Genomic DNA, 23,099 nt, shown 5'->3' with positions numbered 1-23,099 from the left:
AGGGTGCTGTGAGTGTGTTTAATACAGTATGAGGGTCCTGTGAGTGTGTTTAAAGCAGTATGAGGGTCCTGTGAGTGTGTTTAATACAGTATGAGGGTGCTGTGAGTATGTTCAATACAGTATGAGGGTGCTGTGAGTATGTTCAATACAGTATGAGGGTGCTGTGAGTGTGTTCAATACAGTATGAGGGTGCTGTGAGTGTGTTCAATACAGTATGAGGGTGCTGTGAGTATGTTCAATACAGTATGAGGGTGCTGTGAGTGTGTTCAATACAGTATGAGGGTGCTGTGGGTATGTTCAATACAGTATGAGGGTGCTGTGAGTGTGTTCAATACAGTATTATGGTCCTGTTATTATGGTCCTGTGAGTGGGTTTAATACAGTGTGGGGGTCCTGTGAGTGTGTTTAGTACAGTATGAGGGCGTGTGAGTGTGTTTAATACAATACGAGGGTGCTGTGAGTGTGTTTAATACAGTATGAGGGTGCTGTGAGTGTGTTTAATACAGTATGAGGGTCCTGTGAGTGTGTTTAAAGCAGAATGAGGGTCCTGTGAGTGTGTTTAAAGCAGTATGAGGGTCCTGTGAGTGTGTCAATACTGTATGAGGGTGCTGTGAGTATGTTTAATACAGTATGAGGGAGCTGTGAGTGTGTTTAATACAGTATGAGGGTGCTGTGAGTGTGTTTAATACAGTATGAGGGTGCTGTGAGTGTGTTTAATACAGTATGAGGGTCCTGTGAGTGTGTTTAAAGCAGTATGAGGGTCCTGTGAGTGTGTTTAATACAGTATGAGGGTGCTGTGAGTGTGTTTAATACAGTATGAGGATGCTGTGAGTGTGTTTAAAGCAGTATGAGGATGCTGTGAGTTTGTTTAACACAGTATGAGGGTGCTGTGAGTGTGTCCTGTGAGTGTGTTTCATACAGTATGAGGGTCATGTGAGTGTGTTTAATCAAGTTTGAGGGTGCTGTGAGTGTGTTTAATACAGTATGAGGATGCTGTGAGTGTGTTTAAAGCAGTATGAGGATGCTGTGAGTTTGTTTAACACAGTATGAGGGTGCTGTGAGTGTGTCCTGTGAGTGTGTTTAATACAGTATGAGGGTCATGTGAGTGTGTTTAATCAAGTTTGAGGGTGCTGTGAGTGTGTTTAATACAGTGTGGGGGTCCTGTGAGTGTGTTTAGTACAGTATGAGGGCGCTGTGAGTGTGTCAATACAGTATGAGTGTGCTGTGAGTATGTTGAATACAGTATGAGGGTGCTGTGAGTATGTTCAATACAGTATGAGGGTTCTGTGAGTGTGTTCAATACAGTATTATGGTCCTGTGAGTGTGTTTAATACAATGTGGGGGTCCTGTGAGTGTGTATAGTACAGTGTGAGGGCAATGTGAGTGTGTCAATACAGTATGAGGGTGCTGTGAGTATGTTCAGTACAGTATGAGGGTGCTGTAAGTGTGTTCAATACAGTATTATGGTCCTGTGAGTGTGTTTAATACAGTGTGGGGGTCCTGTGAGTGTGTTTAGTACAGTATGAGGGCGCTGTGAGTGTGTCAATACAGTATGAGGGTGCTGTGAGTATGTTCAATACAGTATGAGGGTGCTGTGGGTATGTTCAATACAGTATGAGGGTGCTGTGAGTGTGTTTAATACAGTATGAGGGTGCTGTGAGTATGTTCAATACAGTATGAGGGTGCTGTGGGTATGTTCAATACAGTATGAGGGTGCTGTGAGTGTGTTTAATACAGTATGAGGGTGCTGTGAGTGTGTTTAATACAGTATGAGGGTCCTGTGAGTGTGTTTAATACAGTATGAGGGTCCTGTGAGTGTGTTTAATGCAGTATGAGGATGCTGTGAGTGTGTTTAATACAGTATCAGGGTCCCGTGAGTGTGTTTAATCATGTTTGAGGGTGCTGTGAGTGTGTTTAATACAGTGTGGGGGTCCTGTGAGTGTGTTTAGTACAGTATGAGGGCGCTGTGAGTGTGTCAATACAGTATATGGGTGCTGTGAGTATGTTCAATACAGTATGAGGGTGCTGTGAGTATGTTCAATACAGTATGAGGGTGCTGTGAGTATGTTCAATACAGTATGAGGGTGCTGTGAGTGTGTTCAATACAGTATTATTGTCCTGTGAGTGTGTTTAATGCAGTGTGGGGGTCCTGTGAGTGTGTTTAGTACAGTATGAGGGCGCTGTGAGTGTGTCAATACAGTATATGGGTGCTGTGAGTATGTTCAATACAGTATGAGGGTGCTGTGGGTATGTTCAATACAGTATGAGGGTGCTGTGGGTATGTTCAATACAGTATGAGGGTGCTGTGAGTATGTTCAATACAGTATGAGGGTGCTGTGGGTATGTTCAATACAGTATGAGGGTGCTGTGAGTGTGTTCAATACAGTATTATTGTCCCGTGAGTGTGTTTAATACAGTGTGGGGGTCCTGTGAGTGTGTTTAGTACAGTATGAGGGCGCTGTGAGTGTGTCAATACAGTATGAGGGTGCTGTGAGTATGTTCAACACAGTATGAGGGTGCTGTGGGTATGTTCAATACAGTATGAGGGTGCTGTGAGTGTGTTCAATACAGTATTATGGTCCTGTGAGTGGGTTTAATACAGTTTGGGGGTCCGAGAGAGAGAGAGAGAGAGATGTTCAGGTGTTGTGCTGGTGTTTCTGTGTCTTTTCTCTATGAGCAGTTATCAAAGTGTTACTGATCGGCTTTTTCAAAAACCATTATCTCTTAATTGTTACTATTGGCTGTGAGCTGTTTTTAATGAAGAAAGAGAGGGAGAGAGACCGGGGTGATAGAAAGCAGAGAAAAAGAGGGAAGAGGCTGTAAACAAGAGATAAGAATGGGAGATACAGTATGAGAATGGTGGGAGAGGCCGATGGTTACACACCCATGAAGATTCATGCCTTGATGTTTAATTAAACGCTACTGCATGTCTGCTAAGATTCTGTTTCAACTCAACCAGGGCACTCGCGTACCATGCAATCCATTCCATGCATACACACTCACACACACTCACACAGGGTTGGGGTGTAATTCATCACATGTAAGATTACAGAAAACTACATGATTACTTTTTGGATTCCTTTTAAATTCAGAAAGGATGTTTGCGAAAAAATACATTATGATGCTTTGTTTTTTCAATGACATTCAATTCAGCGTTGAAAAAAGGTGCAGGTTTAAGTTTGTTCCACCTGAGCGAGTCTGACCACAAGTCAGAGACCACTATGATGACACAGCACATGCGTTTGATGGATCCTTTTTGTCTTCTTCTAGGGGAAAGTAATCCAAAAGCAACTGCAAGTAATCCGATTATGTTACTGAGTTTGGGTAATCCAAAAGTTACGCTACTGACTACAATTTTGGACAGGTAAATAACTAGTAACTAATGGATTACATTTAGAAAGTAACCTACGCAACAATCCATGCGTACAAGTGCAAAAACACACACACAGACACACACACAGACTTAAAACATTCTTACTTTAGTAACTAAGAGACTAACGTTAGCTTGTGTGTAACCTGTTGTCTTTCAGATGGTTGGCTATACTAACACTGCCTGATCATTTACTTCTACTGGCTATGCTGACATACTGTACATGACATACTGTACATGACAGTGTTTCAAACTAGTGGAGCAACACTGATCTATTGTCAGTACTGAGATTAGTACAAAGGGCATCTGACAGAGTCCAAGGACATAACACAAACTGATGTAAAGGGAATACTGAATGTATTTGCTATTGATATCAAGGGTAGTTGTCTGTTGGATCTCTTCTCATCATAGTTATCAACAGCCTGTCCAGTAGAGTTCATGGAATAGAATGAATGCATAATTTAACCATTTGATGTATCTATGGACTTTGTTTTTGCCCAATTGAGAGGGAATGCATATTAAACAATGGGAGATGTTTTACAACACTGACACACACATATGCATATATATACACACACAGAGAGAGAGAGAGAGAGAGAGAGAGAGAGAGAGAGAGAGAGAGAGAGAGAGAGAGAGAGAGAGAGAGAGAGAGAGAGAGAGAGAGAGAGAGAGAGAGAGAGAGAGAGAGAGAGAGAGAGAGAGAGAGAGAGAGAGAGAGAGAGAGAGAGAGAGAGAGAGAGAGAGAGAGAGAGAGAGAGAGAGAGAGAGAGAGAGAGAATTTACGCTGTTGGTACAGAGTTAATGGGATTAGAAATTCTGGGTAAAACCTCTAAGAATGTTTGAAGCCCTTGATTCAAATCCCCTGGAGCTTTCTGGTGGGAATTGTAACTCCCCTCTCTCTCTCTCTCTCTCTCTCTCTGTCTGTCTGTCTGTCTGTCTGGGATAGAAAACACTCTAAAGTTTCTAAAACTGTTAAAATAATGTCTGTGAGCATAACATAACTTATTTGGCAGGCGAAACCCAGAGGACAAACCATCCAGGCACCTGGTTGCAGTTCCTATGGCTTCCACTAGATGTCAACAGTCTTTAGAAATTGGTTCATGTTTTTCCTTTGAGAAATGAAGAAGTACGGCTGTACTTTCCAAGCCAAGTGGACTCTTTTGTTGGGTGCGCGCGACCTGGAGCTCGCTCCACTTTGATTTTATCCGCTATTGAACACAGTATATTCCGTCTTACATTTTATCGATTATTTACGTTTTATGATACCTAAAGTTGGATTAGGAAAGTTGTTTGAAATGTTTGGACCAAGTTTACAGGTAACTTATTAGATCATTTGTAGTCATGTTGGGCGAGTTGGAACCGGTGTATTTCTGAATCAAACTAGCCAAATAAATCACAAAATGACCATTTGTGATGTTTCTGGGACATATTGGAGTGCCAACAGAAGAAGATCTTCAAAGGTAAGGCATGAATTATATAGTTATTTCTGACTTTCATGTCGCACCTGCTTGGTTGAAATATGATTTTCATGTGTTTGTATGATGGGGCGCTGTCCTCAAATAATCGCATGGTTTGCTTTCGCTGTAAAGCCTTTTTGAAATCTGACATGGTGGCTGGATTAACAAGAAGTTAAGCTTTATTTTGGTGTATTGCACTTGTGATTTTATGAATGTAAAATATTTTGAATCATTTAATTTGAATTTCGCTAGCGGAACGTCTAGCCGTAACAGGTTTAAGGACTAAATAGACTGGGTTATAGTGGTTGTGAGAGGACTGTCTATTAATGGAGTGTTAAGAATCAGACACAGCTGCCTAGGTTTGGTAGGCTATGAATTTCCTAATTTTTCTCCTACACATAATTCAAGCCCAGAGGGGATTCAGTCTTTCTAACTACTTACTACTCAACGAGCTGTGTAAGGCAATAAGCAAACAAGAAAATGCTCATCCAGAAGTGGCACTCCTAGTGGCCGGGGACTTTAATGCAGGCAAAATGAAATCCTTTTTACCTAATTTCTACTAGCATGTCACATGTGCAACCAGAGACGCCACACACAGAGACGCATACAAAACTCTCCCTCGCCCCCCATTTGGTAAATCTGACCATAATTATATCCTCCTGATTCCTGCTCACAAGCAAAAACTAAAGCAGGAAGTACCAGTGACTCGCTCAATACGGAAGTGGTCAGATGAAGCAGATTAATACGCTACAGGACTGTTTTGCTAGCACAGACTGGAATATGTTCCGGGATTCATTCGATGGCATTTAGGAGTATACCACCTCAGTCACCGGCTTCATCTATAAGTGCATCGACGACATCTTCCCCAGAGTGACCGCTCATACACTATCGTTCAGAAGTTTGGGGTCACTTAGAACTGTCCTTGTTTTTGAAATAAAAGCCCATTTTTTTGTCCATTAAAATAAGATCAAATTGATCAGAAATACAGGTTAGACATTATAAATGTTGGGGCTGTAGTGGAGCGGGTCGAGAGTTTCAAGCTCCTTGGTGTCCACAAGCTCTTTGGTGTCCACATTACCAACAAACTATCATGGTCCAAACACACCAAGACAGTTGTGAAGAGGGCACGTCAACACCTTTTCCCCCTCAGAAGACTGAATAGATTTGGCATGGGTCCACAGATCCTCAAAAAGTTCTACAGCCGCACCATCGAGAGCATCCTGACAGGTTGCATCCCCACTTGGTTCGGCAACTGCTCGGCATCCGACCATAAGGCGCTACAGATGGTAATGCGTATGGCCCAGTACATCACTGGGGCCAAGCTTCTTGCCATCTAGGACCTATATACTAGGCAGTATCAGAGGAAGGCCCAAATTGTCAAAGACTCCAGTCACCCAAGGCTTGGACTGTTCTCTCTGTTACCACATGGCAAGTGATACCGGAGCTCCAAGTCTAGGTCCAAAAGGCTCCTTAACAGCTTCTACCCACAAGCCATAAGACTGCTGAACAATTAATTACATTTTCACCCTGACTATTTTTCATTGACACTGCTGATACTGCTGTTTATTATCTATGCATTTTCACTTTACCCCATGCCTACATGTACAAATTACCTCGACTAACCCCCGCACATTGACCCTGTATATAGCATCGTTATTGTTATTTTATTGTGTTACTTTTTATTTTATTTATTACTTTAGTTTATTTAGTAAATATTTTCTTAACTGTATTTCTTGAACTGCATTGTTGGTTAAGGGCTTGTAAGTAAGCATTTAACGGTAAGGTCTGCACCTGTTGTATTTGGTGCATGTGACAATTAAAATTGTATTTGATATTACCCCCTCTCTATTTCTCTTCTCTCGCTATTCCCCCTCTCTGAATACTAATTGTGCCCATCGTAATAATGCAGTTACTTACAGTGCCTTGCGAAAGTATTCGGCCCCCTTGAACTTTGCGACCTTTTGCCACATTTCAGGCTTCAAACATAAAGATATAAAACTGTATTTTTTTGTGAAGAATCAACAACAAGTGGGACACAATCATGAAGTGGAACGACATTTATTGGATATTTCAAACTTTTTTAACTAATCAAAAACTGAAAAATTGGGTGTGCAAAATTATTCAGCACCCCTTAAGTTAATACTTTGTAGCGCCACCTTTTGCTGCGATTACAGCTGTAAGTCGCTTGGGGTATGTCTCTATCAGTTTTGCACATCGAGAGACTGAAATTTTTCCCCATTCCTCCTTGCAAAACAGCTCGAGCTCAGTGAGGTTGGATGGAGAGCATTTGTGAACAGCAGTTTTCAGTTCTTTCCACAGATTCTCGATTGGATTCAGGTCTGGACTTTGACTTGGCCATTCTAACACCTGGATATGTTTATTTTTGAACCATTCCATTGTAGATTTTGCTTTATGTTTTGGATCATTGTCTTGTTGGAAGACAAATCTCCGTCCCAGTCTCTGGTCTTTTGCAGACTCCATCAGGTTTTCTTCCAGAATGGTCCTGTATTTGGCTCCATCCATCTTCCCATCAATTTTAACCATCTTTCCTGTCCCTGCTGAAGAAAAGCAGGCCCAAACCATGATGCTGCCACCAACATGCTTGACAGTGGGGATGGTGTGTTCAGGGTGATGAGCTGTGTTGCTTTTACGCCAAACATAATGTTTTGCATTGTTGCCAAAAAGTTCAATTTTGGTTTCATCTGACCAGAGCACCTTCTTCCACATGTTTGGTGTGTCTCCCAGGTGGCTTGTGGCAAACTTTAAACAACACTTTTTATGGATATCTTTAAGAAATGGCTTTCTTCTTGCCACTCTTCCATAAAGGCCAGATTTGTGCAATATACGACTGATTGTTGTCCTATGGACAGAGTCTCCCACCTCAGCTGTAGATCTCTGCAGTTCATCCAGAGTGATCATGGGCCTCTTGGCTGCATCTCTGATCAGTCTTCTCCTTGTATGAGCTGAAAGTTTAGAGGGACGGCCAGGTCTTGGTAGATTTGCAGTGGTCTGATACTCCTTCCATTTCAATATTATCGCTTGCACAGTGCTCCTTGGGATGTTTAAAGCTTGGGAAATCTTTTTGTATCCAAATCCGGCTTTAAACTTCTTCACAACAGTATCTCGGACCTGCCTGGTGTGTTCCTTGTTCTTCATGATGCTCTCTGCGCTTTTAACGGACTTCTGAGACTATCACAGTGCAGGTGTATTTATACGGAGACTTGATTACACACAGGTGGATTGTATTTATCATCATTAGTCATTTAGGTCAACATTGGATCATTCAGAGATCCTCACTGAACTTCTGGAGAGAGTTTGCTGCACTGAAAGTAAAGGGGCTGAATCATTTTGCACACCCAGTTTTTCAGTTTTTTATTTGTTAAAAAAGTTTGAAATATCCAATAAATGTCGTTCCACTTCATGATTGTGTCCCACTTGTTGTTGATTCTTTACAAAAAAAATACAGTTTTATATATTTATGTTTGAAGCCTGAAATGTGGCAAAAGGTCGCAAAGTTCAAGGGGGCCGAATACTTTCGCAAGGCACTGTATATATTCCCACAGCATGTAGAACCATGACAGTTATGCAAAACAATATTCACCACTCGAATGCAACAGAGATAGGGTTGAGTAGAATCCCGCCATGTGCAGAGGAAAGACTGTATTAGTCTATAATAGGCCGCAATGTGCTCTGCAGCCAGAAATTCACCATCATTGGGAGTAATTGGAATCTCAGTCCTCGAAAAAGTTTGTTTTCTTATAATTAATTAGGATGTGAAGTTTTGATTTGACTTGAAGAACATCCCCCTCTGCTCTCTCAGATATATCCCCTCCCTCTCCTTCTTTTCCCATATCCCTCCTTCCACTAGGCAAGTCATTTCAGAACAAATACTTATTTACAATGACGGCTTAATGGGACTTAATGAGAACAAACGTCAGACAAGCAGGTGGCCAAAAACAAGCAGCTATTTATACAGACCATTAGAGATAGAGAAGGACACTCCAGCTGGAGGACTGGGCTGCCCTCTGAGACACACACACAGCATGTGCACACATGCATACGCGAGTGTGTGTTTACGTGCGTACATGCATACACAACTCTGTGTGTGGGTGGGTGCATGGGATTGTGTAGATGTTTTTACATAAAATCAGTCGTCATTATAAGTTCCTTCATTACCTTTTTCTCATGAAATGAAGAATCCACATCTCCCCTCCTCATCCCTCCTAGCTGGCTCTGACATGTTGTTCTCAGGCAAAATACACATAACATGCAACACCAAGGCAGGACACTGCCATATGTCAAAGCAATCATGCTGTGTGTGTGTGTGTGTGTGTGTGTGTGTGTGTGTGTGTGTGTGTGTGTGTGTGTGTGTGTGTGTGTGTGTGTGTGTGTGTGTGTGTGTGTGTGTGTGTGTGTGTGTGTGTGTGTGCTAGTGGATTAGAAATACAGAGAGCTCTAAGGTAACAGGAGGAGAGGCCCACTTAGCTTTAGATATTCCACTCTGTCATAGGGTAGACATGGAGGGAAGGTCATATGGAGAGAAGATGCAGCACCATAGTGAAATGTGGACAGTATGGAACACTCTCAGCCTTACATACTCTACATCCATACCATTCATTGTATGGGGGTGTGAGCACAGCAACAGTTATTGACACTGCATAACAACAGGGTATGGAGAGAGAGTGAGAGGGTGGGAGGGAAGGATGGAGGAAGGGAAAGGGAAGGAAGGAAGAATGGAGAGTGAAAAAGAGGGAAAGAGAGAGAGCGGTGACCGAGGAGTGGAGAGAAGAGTGGGAGGGGCATGGAGAAGCAGGAGCAGCTTGTGTGCGTTTGGGGAAGGAGAATTTGAGCTATATTTCATTCACACAGAAACGACGGTAAAGGAACAGGGGCACCACCATAGAGAGACCCAACATTGACCAGACTAAGAGACGAGACAAGAGGGGGGCAGGGGCTTATTCAGAGAGATAGGGAGGGAGAAGGACAGAAAAGGGAAGATAAATAGAGAGAAGAGGACTGCTTAGTCGTTTGTTTGAACAAGCAGATTTTCACGGCAACAACATGGGCGCAGTGGTGGGCACTTTGACCATGCAGACCAAGCAGAGGAGACGACCGTCCAGAGGTACGTCAACAACATCAACCAGACAGACAGAGAGACAGACACAACAGAGACAGACAGACAGACAGACACAACAGAGACAGACAGACAGACAGACAGACAGACAGACAGACAGACAGACAGACAGACAGACAGGAGAGATAGACAGACAGACCAGAGAGACAGACAAGCAGACAGACCAGAGAGACGAGGACAGAGAGACAGAGAACGACAAACTAGAAAGACAAGACACATAGAGGGACAACCAAACAGAATAGAGCACCTGAACTACACACTCATGACTGAGGGAATAACCATCAGCATGGCTGTGACATGTCTTAGTCGCTATAGTAAGACACATACTTAAAGCTGGCATGTACAATGATATGATATTATAATCTATTGGATCGTTCTCTGTGACTTCATTGTTTAAATCTGATGGTCAATGATTATCGATTCAGATCATAACTCATCACAATGAGATGATAATATGACAATATAAGGGAGATCTTGCTTAGAACAAGTCTTAGACTGCTTTCTTTGCAACAGTATATTGCATTATACTTGTGGGCTTCACAAACGTTTACCTTCTCTAATATGTCTGATAGATAGACAGACAGATAAGTCAATAAGGAGGCAAACAAAGTACAATAGACCCACATAAATGAATTCCATTACTGCTGATAGACAAACATAGAGGAATGAGTTCCACTCGTGCTGCCCTAATGGTTGTACACTAACAAGTGTGGACAAAATGAGAAATCAGGGGACGGCACAACAGAGAAAATGAAAGAGTGAGACTGACTAACAGAGAAAATGAGAGAGAGATGGATAGCATTGCTAACACATAAGTTTAAACATAGACTGAGGAACAGTGATCAGGGGAGACCTCTGTGAAATATGTGTCATTTCTTGCTGTGGTGCACGTGGCTGTACCACAGTCATGGTTGAGAGATGCCCTTGAGAAAGACAGGGTCCAGAATCATTGCCCATGACTCAATGGTTTTTCGTTACAGTGTGTGTACGTGCGTGAGCTCTTGCTTGTGTGTGCACAGATACGCATGCATGTGTACTCGGTAGAGAAAGAGTGTGTGTGGGTGTGTTTGTGTGTGAGCATGTACATTAGCACTCTGCTCACATCTCATAACTCTTCCTTTCCGTATGCTTGAGAGGGCCGTTGTCATGGAGACTGCAGGGTTGTGGGGGCATAAGGGGAATGTGAACAATACTCTGTGGTGCCTATTGGATGGATGATGAAGTTAGGGAGCTATGTTATGGAGCAGGGTTCCCAAACTTTTTCACTCAGTCCCCCCTTCCAGCTTTGGAAAAGATCCTGCGGCCCACATCTATTTTTATGGGCACAAGCACTGTTCATGACATAAACTGTTCACACCCCTCTTGTTGGCAGAGAGAAAAAAATTGCAGGTTTAAGGCTTATTTCCTGGAATTCGACACATTCTGTCATGGGGTGCAGAGAACATTTTGCAGTTTTAAGCTAATTTTCTTGCATTTCTATACTTTTTTCCGTGTCTAATGTGTATTCATGTAATATTTGAGTGACTCGAACGTTGCTACAAAATCTATGGGCTAAAAAACCTAGCTATGGCTTCTTGATCTGGACATTTTTGACAAGTTATAAATAGCTCTCTAAATTATGCAATGACTAACATGACCAGAGTAAAACTGATGATGCACTGTCCAATCTACTATACCAACTTTCAATTGTTTTACGGGGGACACACCGTGACCATTTCCAAACTGTTGACTATCTAAAACATTTTAATGCTATATTAGTTATGGCTTGGGGCTAGGGTTACCAATTCTCATTAGCAATCAACTAGGAGGATTGATCTCCTTGATTAAAATCCTGTCAGTGATTAGGGCTGATGTTAGTTTTGATCATGTGACCTTGATTCCCAGAGATTAGACGCAGTGATATATTCAGATGAATCTCAAAAACCACTTGGCAACACATAGTAAATAATTTGACCATCACTAACACATCTAATCCCCTTCAAAAGTTTGTGAGAGAAAAACCTCCTTCAGACAGCTTGTTTTCTACTGGGGAGGAGAGATGGAGTGTGTGACACAGAGATGCTTGTAGCATGTCAGATGCACAGTCACCTTGTGCCACCTTGGGGATCTAGACCCTTACTCATTATGTACTCATCTCTGACACTCTCTCTGACTGTCTGATTTACCCACAAACCTGTGTCCAGACCTATTTCCACAGAGGTTTTATTTGGTCCTGTTGCCAAGGGACTCAGTAATGGGAATGTTTGTCTTTCAGTTAATTGGGTTTATTTTTCAGTGATGTGTAGTTTTGAAGCTCTGTCCATAGGTTGTTGTGCATTAGTAATCAGACTGTAGTTGTGTCAGTATTGTAGTTGTGTAGGATAAAAGTATTGAGGCCATGTTAGTATTGAAAGGCCAAGCTGGTTTCTCCATGTGACCAGGATGAGCAGAATGAAGGTATGTTCCCTCACCATCCTGCTGGGCTCGGTCTGATGAGGTTCTCATTCACTGTGTCTAAATCTTCCCCCCGGTTCTTCTCATCCCGGTCCCATCTTCCAAACACTCTTAGAAAAAAGGAGCTATCTACATGGAACCCAAAAGGGTTCTACCTAGAACCAAAAAGGGTTATCCTATGGGGACAAACGAATAACCCTTTTGGAAACCTTTTTTTCTATGAGTGTAAACTGGTTCCTCTATTGTTCTCTGCCTCCATGTGTTTGTGTCGTCCTCTCCTCTCTTTCACTCTCTCCCTCTTTTTTTCTTCATCACTAAAGCTTGCTTCCTTTTCACACATTCACTCTGTCCTACCACCCACTATTTCCTACCCTCTTTTCATCCTCTTTCATTCCCACCTTATCTCTCTCCCCTTTCCCTAGCTCTGTGTTAGTTACTCTATAAGTCATTAACTGATGTTATTCAGGTTGTCCTCTGTACTCTTTTTCATGATTACTGGTGTGAGTGTGTGTGCCTGTTTGTGTTATAGGAGTAGCTAGTTATCTGCAGCAGGGCAAGTGCTTTCTGAGGTGTGTGTATGCTGTAGAGTTTTATAGTAAATAGCCTGTCAGTATCCATTATGTAAATCTTGTTCAGTCAGGCCGACAGTAGATAAACGCACAGAACAATAAGCCAGCCACACACGCATTCAGTGAAGCTCTCCTTACCAATGTTGGTTTACGTGGGAGGAGGTCTTACGCATGCACTTTGCTGGTTTATGTGTTCATCTTTTTAATACATGTATTCAATTAGTGCCTGTGTTCAAAACATGTTGGAAATCTGTCTGTCTCCATGACAAAAATAAATGTCTAAAATGTCAGAGATTCCAACAGTGAGCGAGGGAAAGATTGATAGAGAGATTGGTGAGAAGGACTGAGAGAGTGTATTGACCAAAAGGTAAAGTGGAAATTAAAACAAGAGGAGTAGAATAACCAATATTGGAAGAGAGCGGGACCAAGATAGAGAAGGGGGATAAATTCTCACCAGTCGATTTAAGAATTTGTCAATTTCACAGCAATCACGGTGAATTAACTTCACATAGAGTGTGATAAAGATATTCCTCGTAACAAAGTTAGTGAGGAAGGAGTGTCTTTGTGAGAATGAGTCTGTGATGAGTGTGTGAAGTCTGTCTCCTGAAGAAGAGCCCTCTAACGTGTACGCTTCATTATCTCATCATCTTTAATCCAGATGATCATAAACCTGTAGTCTGTCATCTTCAACTGCATGATCAGTTTTCGTACCAGTGGAGGCTCCTCAGAGGAGGTACCATCCTCCTCAGCGAATTTCATAAAAATAACAATAGTAAAAACATTTTAAAAGTTATTGTTTTTAGATAAAACTATACTAAATATAATCACGTCACCAAATAATTGATTAAAACACATTTTGCAATGAAAGTCTACAGTAGTCTCAACAGCACTCTGTAGGGTAGCACCATGGTGTAGCCAGACGACAGCTAGCTTCTGTCCTCCTCTGGATACATTGACTTCAAGGCAAAACCTAGTAGGCTCATGGTTCTCATCCCCTTCTATAGACTTACACAGTAATTATGACAATTTCCAGAGGACGTCCTCCAACCTATCAGAGCTCTTGCAGCATGAACTGACATGTTGTCCACCCAATCAAAGGATCAGAGAATGAATCTAGTACTGAAATCATTAGCTACAGCTAGCTAGTACTGTAGTGCATAAAATGTGGTGAGTAGTTGACTCAAAGAGAGAGAAAGACAGTAGTTGAACAACAACAAAAAAATTCAAAATGAAGGAGAAGCAAGAGAGAAATAGAGAGAGATAGTATTTTTTTTTTACTTTCAGTTTCACAAAACGTTACTTAGCTAGCAAATGCAGCTAGCTAGTTTAGCCTACTGTAACACCCTGAATTAACAGAGGGGTTCTATGTTAGCTAGCACACTATGACTTTCCAACACAGCATTGGAACTCTTCCAAGTCAATGTAAGCTTTTGGTTTTACAAATATATTGCAATGGGGCCCGTCGGTGTAACTACTTACTGACTGACTGTACACTGCAACGTTACTGTATGAATGTAGCGCGTTGACTAATGTTTTAGTCCCATTAGATATGCTGACTATGACATTACTTTAGCTAATATGGTGACAACGATGTAAGCTGTGTGTAATGGTTTGGCTTGGAAAGGTTTTTTCGACAGTCACATACAGCTGATGTGTTGTGCATTGAAGTCCACAAGCGAAGTGAAGAGGTAAGAGGAGAGCGCATTGATACAAGAATGACTGCAACGTGCCTGCTATGAAAGTGAACTGTGTTTACGTGTGATCAGGGGTGTATTCATTCCGCTGATTCTGTTGAAAAACGTTTCTTAAACGAAAGCAAACGGGAAAAAATGGGGATAAACATACCTGAATTTGTCCAATAGAAACTCTTGTTTGCAACTGTTGAACTAATGATTACACCCTATATCAGCTAGATGCAGGCAAGAGTGTGCAAGGCTGTATTGAATGTCACTGGCTGTCCATGTGTCACTGTCTGTCACCTCAAATTTGTCTCTCGACCTGTATGCACCTACGTTGTAAAATTTAATTCATAGGCTAGGTTGTAGTAACCTCAGGGTGGATACAGGGAAAATTCTAGCATCATGTTGTAGCCTAAACCTATCACTGTTACATTGAATGACAGTCATCCAATATGCTGTAATAGAAATAAGGCTATGCTCATTAGAAAAAATGTCCTCCCTCATCTTAAACGGCACTGTCCGCAACTGTTTGGTACTGATACGTGATCTGAATTCACTGACATCCTCATTTGATCAGTTCAAGTATGGATTCAAATTAAATCACGTCTCCCTGATACAGTAATGAGCAGAGGATTTAACCCTCTAACAACCAAAGCACAATATATCAAGATTCAATATGAGCTGTACTGCACAAATGGATTCAACGGATAAAGAAAAGCCTATCCAGCAAGGCTGTCCAGGATGGTAGAGTGGTGATTACACAGTGTGTTAAGGGACCTATTACCAAGGAGCTGCGTGTAGGAGCTAGGCACTAAAGACCACTCCACACTTCACGCAAACAGAGCGATGGAGTGTCATATATGGTCCGTTCCCAAATGATTACCACACAAAAGTATGTAGAACTATGATGTGAAAGCGACTCTCTGTCGCTGAGTTTGCGTGAAGTGTGTAGGGCCCATAAGACACAGCTGTAGGGGGATTATAGCTTTGTCATATCCTGCTGGAGTTATACCCAAGAGGTACAGACAGACACCCATTGTGATGCAGTGTGACTCATTAGGAGTTACAGGAAGGTCAGTACAGCAGTCAGTAAGTCTTTTCAGTCTGAATGATGGGAGGGGGGGGGGGGGGGCTCACTGACGCCCTCTGCAAAGTACCACCTTCCACATGGTCCATTTCCCCTGCATCATGAGTCTCATTTCGTTCATGTTCATGTCCCTCCCTAGCACCCTTTCCCTCCCTCGCACCCTGTGTGTGTGTGTGTGTGTGTGTGTGTGTGTGTGTGTGTGTGTGTGTGTGTGTGTGTGTGTGTGTGTGTGTGTGTGTGTGTGTGTGTGTGTGCGTGTGCGTGTGAGCACATGCATATGTGAGTGTATAGATTAGATTCAAAATTATTGTCATTGAACAAGTACAAGTACAGTACAACGAAATGCAGTTAGCATCTAAGCAGAAGCGCAAATAAAAGAGTACAAAAAATGTACAAGTTTAACAATTAAGTACAATGTATATCATTAAGTGGGATGTATAAATGTGCAATGAAGGCAAATGGCAAGTACAAATGGCAAGTCTAAATGTGCAATGAAGGCAAATTGAAAGTGCAAGGAGGCATGCAATTGAAATGCAGGAATAGCAGCAATGAGGTTACCGAGGTACACATGTACAACTGAATAACGTCCTTAATCAGACTTTGCAAAGCAATATCAGAGTCCAGTAGTACCGTGAAGAGTGCAAAGAGAGTAATACAACAAGGTCCCTGAGAGGCAGTACTAAGTGGTGGGTGGTTGGATGTGGCTAGTGCCGTGTCACAGAGTTCAGTTGGAAAGAGACTGTTCTTGAGCCTGCTAGTGCAGGAATGTAGAGACCTGTACCGCCTGCCTGATGGTAGGAGGGCAAACATCTATCATTCCATTGTGGTCTTTTCCCCCCTCAGCAGTTTCCCTCTCCTAACAGTTGGACTGTATATAAAGATCGCCCAACCTCATAATTAGCTACCAAGAAGCCATTTCAGGCTATCAATCAAGTCAGAGTAGCTACTCACTGGGCACACACTGGTTGAATCAACATTGTTTCCACCTCATTTCAATGAAATTACGTTGAACCAATGTGGAATAGACTTTGAATTGATGTCTGTGCCCAGTGGGTAGCTTGTCTAACTACTGTATCTTACCTGGCATGCCTGCTGGCAAGGTTGGTAGACTTTAGAAAAACTAAACTAAATGTACTGAATAAGACTCACAATCCTTTCATTCTTTTACCCAGATTTTAGCAGCGATGCAGAGAAGCATATTTAGTTTCTTAAAAAATAGAACCACCAGTCGGATACAGGCAGCTCAGATATGCAGAAAAATAGACATACTGTATTTTTTACATAGAATTAAGCATAATGATTATGGCTCTAGATTGCAGGAAAGAGCTTTTTGAAAATGCCAAATTCTCCAATTTACGGACAGGGAGGGGTTCCCGGACCACCCTCGAGCCTTCCTCACATACTTTGTGCCCCATCAGATTTTTGGAGTGCGTGACGCCCCTATGTTTGTTCTGAGAGGAGCACTGATGTGTCTGTTTCCTCTCCTACAGTATACCAGAGGAGAGTATACTCCCCTGAGAGGACACCAGCTCATCACATCATTACCCAACATCCATCTCTCTCTGGCACCCAAAGCACAAAGTTACCATCAGTACAGTTCCCCAAGTCAATGGAGAGAGTCCAATTTGCCATACCTCTCATCCCTCCTCACTCCCTTCAGGATGACATGCATCCTTCGAAACACAACCCAGCCAAGCCACACTGCTTCTTGACACAATGCCCACTTAACCCAGCCACACCAATGTGTCGGAGGAAACACTGTACACCTGGTGACCGACCCGCCACAGGAGTTGCTAGAGTGTGATGGGACAAGAACATTAGCCAGCTGCGACAGTCCCTGGACCCGAACCAGGATCGCTAGTGGCACAGTTAGCACTGCGATACAGTGCCTTAGACAACTGCGCCACTCAGGAGGCCCAGGTTGATGTTTATGAGTCTTGTCCAGGAGGCAGAACTAAGTCATTTCCACTAGATGGGCCAGCTGCAAAGTCAAAATTGGCTATTTTGTAAAAATTCCTGAAACCAAACATTTACTTTTTGGTCTTCATTTAAGGTTAGGGTTAGGCATTAGGATTAGCGGTGTGCTTAAGGTTAAGGCTTAAAAAAAATCTGATTTTGTGGCTGTGCCAGGTAGTGACACTCTGCAGAGCTACCTCCAGAACAAGATTGATGACAAAAAATGCTAACCTGCTCCCTCCCTCCTCAAAGGCGGCCGCATGCTTCCAGGTACGGTTTGTGCATATATTATGACTTCATTTTGCGATGTTTTTGTTCGTTTTGGAGTTCGGTTAGGGTTCGTCGACTGTTCGGGCACACCCACCCGAAGTTTGGAAGCCGAAGTCTACACCCCTTCTGTAATATTCATATGTGTAAACATACTGAATTGTAATTGGATGCATTTTACCGCCATATCATATGGCGGTTGGTTGGTTAAGACCACCCAAATGGTTAGGTCATCGTTAGTTTGATCCTGGTTGGCGATACGTGAACATGCCAGTTATAGCTAGCTAATAAAGAGCTACGTTAATAAATATCCTGTAGTACTGCATTTTATCATTTTGTACAAAGTGTGCACCTTCGTCCTTGATTGGTCAACTGTAGGGTTGACACGAGTTTCTGCTTTTTGTTGATTTAGCACGAAACTATGTGGATTCGACATGACAAACGACAACATCGAGCATCGATTGACTGAGAAGTACCTTCTCCACTGCATTATATAAAGACTAGCATGTAAATGCCAATTCATGGAGGGAGATTGCAGAGACACTGGGGTCCGACCCAACCGCTTGTTCAAAAAATTGGGGAAGAGTTTGTGACAAGTTCGACAATGCAAAGAAAAGAACCAAGGGCCGCAGTGGAGATTCCGGTGGAAAGGCTACTCCAGAAATGTTGCTGCTGGCTTGTTTGGCACGTGGAGCATGGGAAGACTGAAAGCAACATGCCATCTTCACCAAAGGATGGGGTATGTTATTGTATGTTATATTGTAGTCGGCGAAAAGAGTAGCCATGTTTTGCTGACAGTAGCTAGCAAGCTAGCACTAGCTATTTGGCTGGCTAGCAGCGTACACAGGCAGGGATAGCAAGCCAACCAACTAAACTAAAGATCTTTACAACTTTTGATCCAATGCCATTTTGTCATAGAAAGAAAATAATTTTGTTTGAGCAAAGTTGAGTAGCTAGGCCAGGCCTACTCAACTCTGCTCAAATGTTTGCAACAATATATAGTCTATTGTAGTCTCGGTTAATGATATTCGATGTTCATTAATGTTTTGGATGTGTACTAAACAGCCCTTTACTTTTCTTTTTCAACGCTCAAACACCAGTGAATGGAGACACCACCTGGTTTGTTCTCTGCGCCCTAGCATTGCCTTTTCACTGGCCCCAAGCACTACCTCTGCCATCAGTGCTGTCTGGTGATCAGCCCCCAGTCCATATCCTGCACAGATTTGCAGTGCAGAATTAGAAACAGTCTCCATGCAGGACCTGGGAAGCTCTATCCTGAACCCACCTCAAAGACGTACTTCACTGACAGAGCATCAGCAGTGGTAGCAGGGGTGTGAGAAGAAGGGAGAAAAGAGCTGCAGACACAGTCCTTGACACATCACTCGCAAAGGCATTGGAAATGATTGAAGACATGCAGTGCGATCGGAAAGTATTCCATCCCCTTGACTTTTTCCACATTTTGTTACGATAGTCTTATTGTAAAATTGATTAAAACCTTTTTTTCCCTCATCCATCTACACACAATACCCCATAATGACAAAGCAAAAATGGATTTTGAGACATTTTTGCAAATGTATGCAAATAAAAAAAATTGAAATATCACATTTACATAAGTATTCAGAACCTTTACTCAGTACTTTGTTGAAGCACCTTTGGCAGCAATTACGGCCTCAAGTATTCATGGGTATGATGCTACAAGTTTGGCACACCTCTAGTTTCTCCCATTCTTCTCTACAGATCCTCTCAAGCTCTGTCAGGTTGGATCGGGAGCGTCTCTGCACAGCTATTTTCAGGTCTCTCCAGAGATGTTCGATCGGGTTCATGTCCGGGCTCTGGCTGGGCCACTCAAGAACATCCAGAGACTTGTCCCGAAGCCACTGTACTTAGGGTCGTTGTCCTGTTGGAAGGTGAACCTTCGCCCCACTTTGTCCCGTTCATCTTTCCCTCTATCCTGACTAGTTTCCCAATCCCTGCTGCTAAAAAACATCCCCACAGCATGTAGCTGCCACCACCATAATTCACCATTGGGATTGTGCCAGGTCTCCTCCAGACGTGACACTTGGCATTCAGGCCAAAGAGTTCCATCTTTGGTTCATCAGACCAGAGAATCTTATTTCTCATGGTCTGACAGTCCTTTAGGCGTCTTTTGGCAAACCAAGGAGTGGCTTCCGTCTGGCCACTCTACCATAAAGGCCTGATTGGTGGAGTGCTGCAGAGATGGTTGTCCTTCTGGAAGGTTCTCCCATCTCCACAGAGGAACTCTGGAGTTCTGTCAGAGTGACCATCAGGTTCTTGGTCGCTTCCCTGACCAAGGCCCTTCTCCCCCGATTGCTCAGTTTGGTTGGGCAGCCAGCTCAAGGAAGAGTCATGGTGGTTCCAAACTTCTTCCAATTAAGAATGATGGAGGCCATTGTGTTTGTGGGGACCTTCAATGCTGCAGAAATGTTTTGGTACCCTTCCCCAAATCTGTGCCTCAACACAATCCTGTGTCGGACAATTCCTTCAACCTCATGGCTTGGTTTTTGCTCTGACATACACTGTCAACTATGGGACCTCATATAAACAGCTGTATGCCTTTCCAAATCATGTCCAATCAATTGAATTTACCATAGGTGGACTCCAATCAAGTTGCAGAAATATCTCATGGATGATCAATGGAAGCAGGATTCGCCTGAGCTCAATTTCGAGTCTCCATAGCAAAGGGTCAGAATACTTATGTAAATAAAGCTTTTCTGTTTTTTATTTTTCATGATTTTGCAAAATAGAAAAATAAATCAAAACAACCATCCCACTCCTTCAGTCACATTCAAATCACATCCCTACACAGACTCAGGTGCCTGTTAGGATGGAACATTTAGGCCATTTGGGCCTCACAGGTGCCTGTGAGGACAGAATAGGCAGCCAACACATGCTCAGCATATGTGGGAACTCCTTCAAGACTGTTGGAAAAGCATTCCAGGTGAAGCTGGTTGTGAGGCAAAGGTCGGCTACTTTGAAGAATCTCAAATAAAATATATTTTGATTTGTTTAATACTTTTTTGGTTATTACATGATTGCATATGTGTTATGTCATAGTTTTGATGTCTTCACTATTATTCTACAATGTAGAAAATAGTAAAAATAAAGAAAAACCCTGGAATGAGTAGGTGTTTCCAAACTTTTGAAGTGCCATGATATTGAAGTGCCAAAGTCGGTATGCTTTGTTTATTGGTTGTATGGTGCATTGGCATAGAAACCTGTTGTCGGAAAATTCATTTAATATATTTTATATAATTATGTTGAAAATCTGATTTCCCCTTAGCTGATCATTGTCGGCAGCCAGTTCTGATCGTAGTGTAATGAAACGGGCAAAGAGAGTGAGCTCATCTCTGGTGGTTGGCGAAGCCCTGTGTGGGATCAACTGTGCCACAAAAGCTTGCTGAAGTGGTGAAGTTGATATCCGCGTTTATGAACATAGGGTTACTACAGTTATTGTTTTTGTGATCGTAAACATTATCTGTAATTAATTCTATGGGGGGAGGGTTTTCCATTTATTTTACTGTACAAGGGGGAGGGTCTTATGAAAATATATTTTGCATTGGGGGGGGGGGGGGGGGTGCATTTTTTTTATGACACATTAAGTTGGAACAGCCTCTCCCCACAATACATTTTGATCTGTCCCTTATATAAACACACAATGAATCTCTATCTATCTAGACAAGATTGATGATGAGTTGGAGATGACCATGGTGTGTCACAGGCCTGAGGGTCTGGAGCAGTTGGAGGCCCAGACCAACTTCACCAAGAGAGAGCTACAGATCCTCTACCGCGGCTTCAAGAATGTACGCACAGCCTTCTCCCTTTCTTTACTGTCTGTCTATCTTTGTCTTCTTTTCCTCTCTCTTTCTGCCTGTCTTTACTCTATCTCTCTCCCTGCCACTTATGTATACTCCTGCTTATGTTGATTCTCATCTTCACAAGTGTTTGTCAAAGCTCTGTTCTCTTTCATCTGCGACTCCAATATGTAAATGATTTTAGCTTCGCGCCTTCATCACTTCATATGGTGCTAATCAGATTGTACTGCCTGCAGCCAGAACAACTAAGCCTTTCATACACCATAGCAACAATTACATGCTGCATTACCCATATAAACCAAACATTTTTTAAATAAAATATATATAAACATATATTCTCTACATACACACATGCTCAAATACCCACCCACACATTGACATACACCCACATACAAGTTATATGGAAATTGCTAGTTAATTTCCAGTTAATTAGCTGTCAGATTTGATTGACGCTAATTCTCTGTAACCATGGGTGGTGCCATTCGAGTGTAAATGATTGGTTGATCTGGCCGTTACCCAGAAGAAGCTGCATTATTTTAGCTTGAAATAGTGTTTTCACATGGTTTCCACAGGAGTGTCCAAGTGGAGTGGTGAATGAAGAAACATTTAAACACATCTACGCCCAGTTCTTCCCCCATGGAGGTACAGTACAGCCAGATACCTCTCATTTAAACACATCTACGCACAGTTCTTCCCCCATGGAGGTACAGTACAGCCAGATACCTCTCATTTAGACACATCTACGCACAGTTCTTCCCCCATGGAGGTACAGTACAGCCAGATACCTCTCATTTAAACACATCTACGCACAGTTCTTCCCCCATGGAGGTACAGTACAGCCAGATACCTCTCATTTAGACACATCTACGCACAGTTCTTCCCCCATGGAGGTACAGTACAGCCAGATACCTCTCATTTAGACACATCTACGCCCAGTTCTTCCCCCATGGAGGTACAGTACAGCCAGATACCTCTCGTTTAGACACATAACATGCCCTTCCTTACTTGTTTGGGACTCATTTACTAGCACTACTTTGGGATTATAAAATCTCATGCCTGTATCTGGTTGTGTTGCAGATGCCAGCACTTACGCTCATTATCTCTTCAATGCATTTGACACAACAAACAATGGATCCATTAAGTTTGAGGTAAAAACCAAAACACCATCACTATTACTCAGTGGACAGTTTAAATCAGGGGAGGCAACTAGATTCAGCCGTGGGACGATTTTTGTTGGAGCCGAAGGACGGGCGAACAGAACATATTTATAATTTGTACACTACAAATTGACCACAACTAAGCCCAAAAAGACATT

General features: G+C 42.5%; 1 protein-coding gene across 2 annotated transcripts in view; it reads left to right on the top strand.

Annotated features, from left to right (window-relative positions):
- LOC110509916 (A-type potassium channel modulatory protein KCNIP1) overlaps nucleotides 1-23,099 on the top strand; it is a 53,593-nt gene that overhangs the window by 26,360 nt on the left and 4,134 nt on the right. Inside the window, exons 1-4 of one of the 2 annotated variants that reach the window (XM_021591134.3) lie at nucleotides 9,514-9,948; nucleotides 21,648-21,772; nucleotides 22,357-22,426; nucleotides 22,862-22,932. In XM_021591134.3, the coding sequence (XP_021446809.2) occupies nucleotides 9,888-9,948; nucleotides 21,648-21,772; nucleotides 22,357-22,426; nucleotides 22,862-22,932 (327 nt within the window). In that variant the 5' untranslated portion in view covers nucleotides 9,514-9,887. Of the gene's footprint in view, nucleotides 1-9,513; nucleotides 9,949-21,647; nucleotides 21,773-22,356; nucleotides 22,427-22,861; nucleotides 22,933-23,099 lie in introns of those variants that run through there. The other variant, XM_021591133.3, reaches the window with a different exon arrangement.

Source organism: Oncorhynchus mykiss, chromosome 29, assembly GCF_057628025.1.
Source record: "Oncorhynchus mykiss isolate SJ-2025 chromosome 29, ASM5762802v1, whole genome shotgun sequence".
Lineage (NCBI taxonomy): Eukaryota > Metazoa > Chordata > Actinopteri > Salmoniformes > Salmonidae > Oncorhynchus > Oncorhynchus mykiss.
This window is presented reverse-complemented; position numbering and strand designations above follow the sequence as displayed.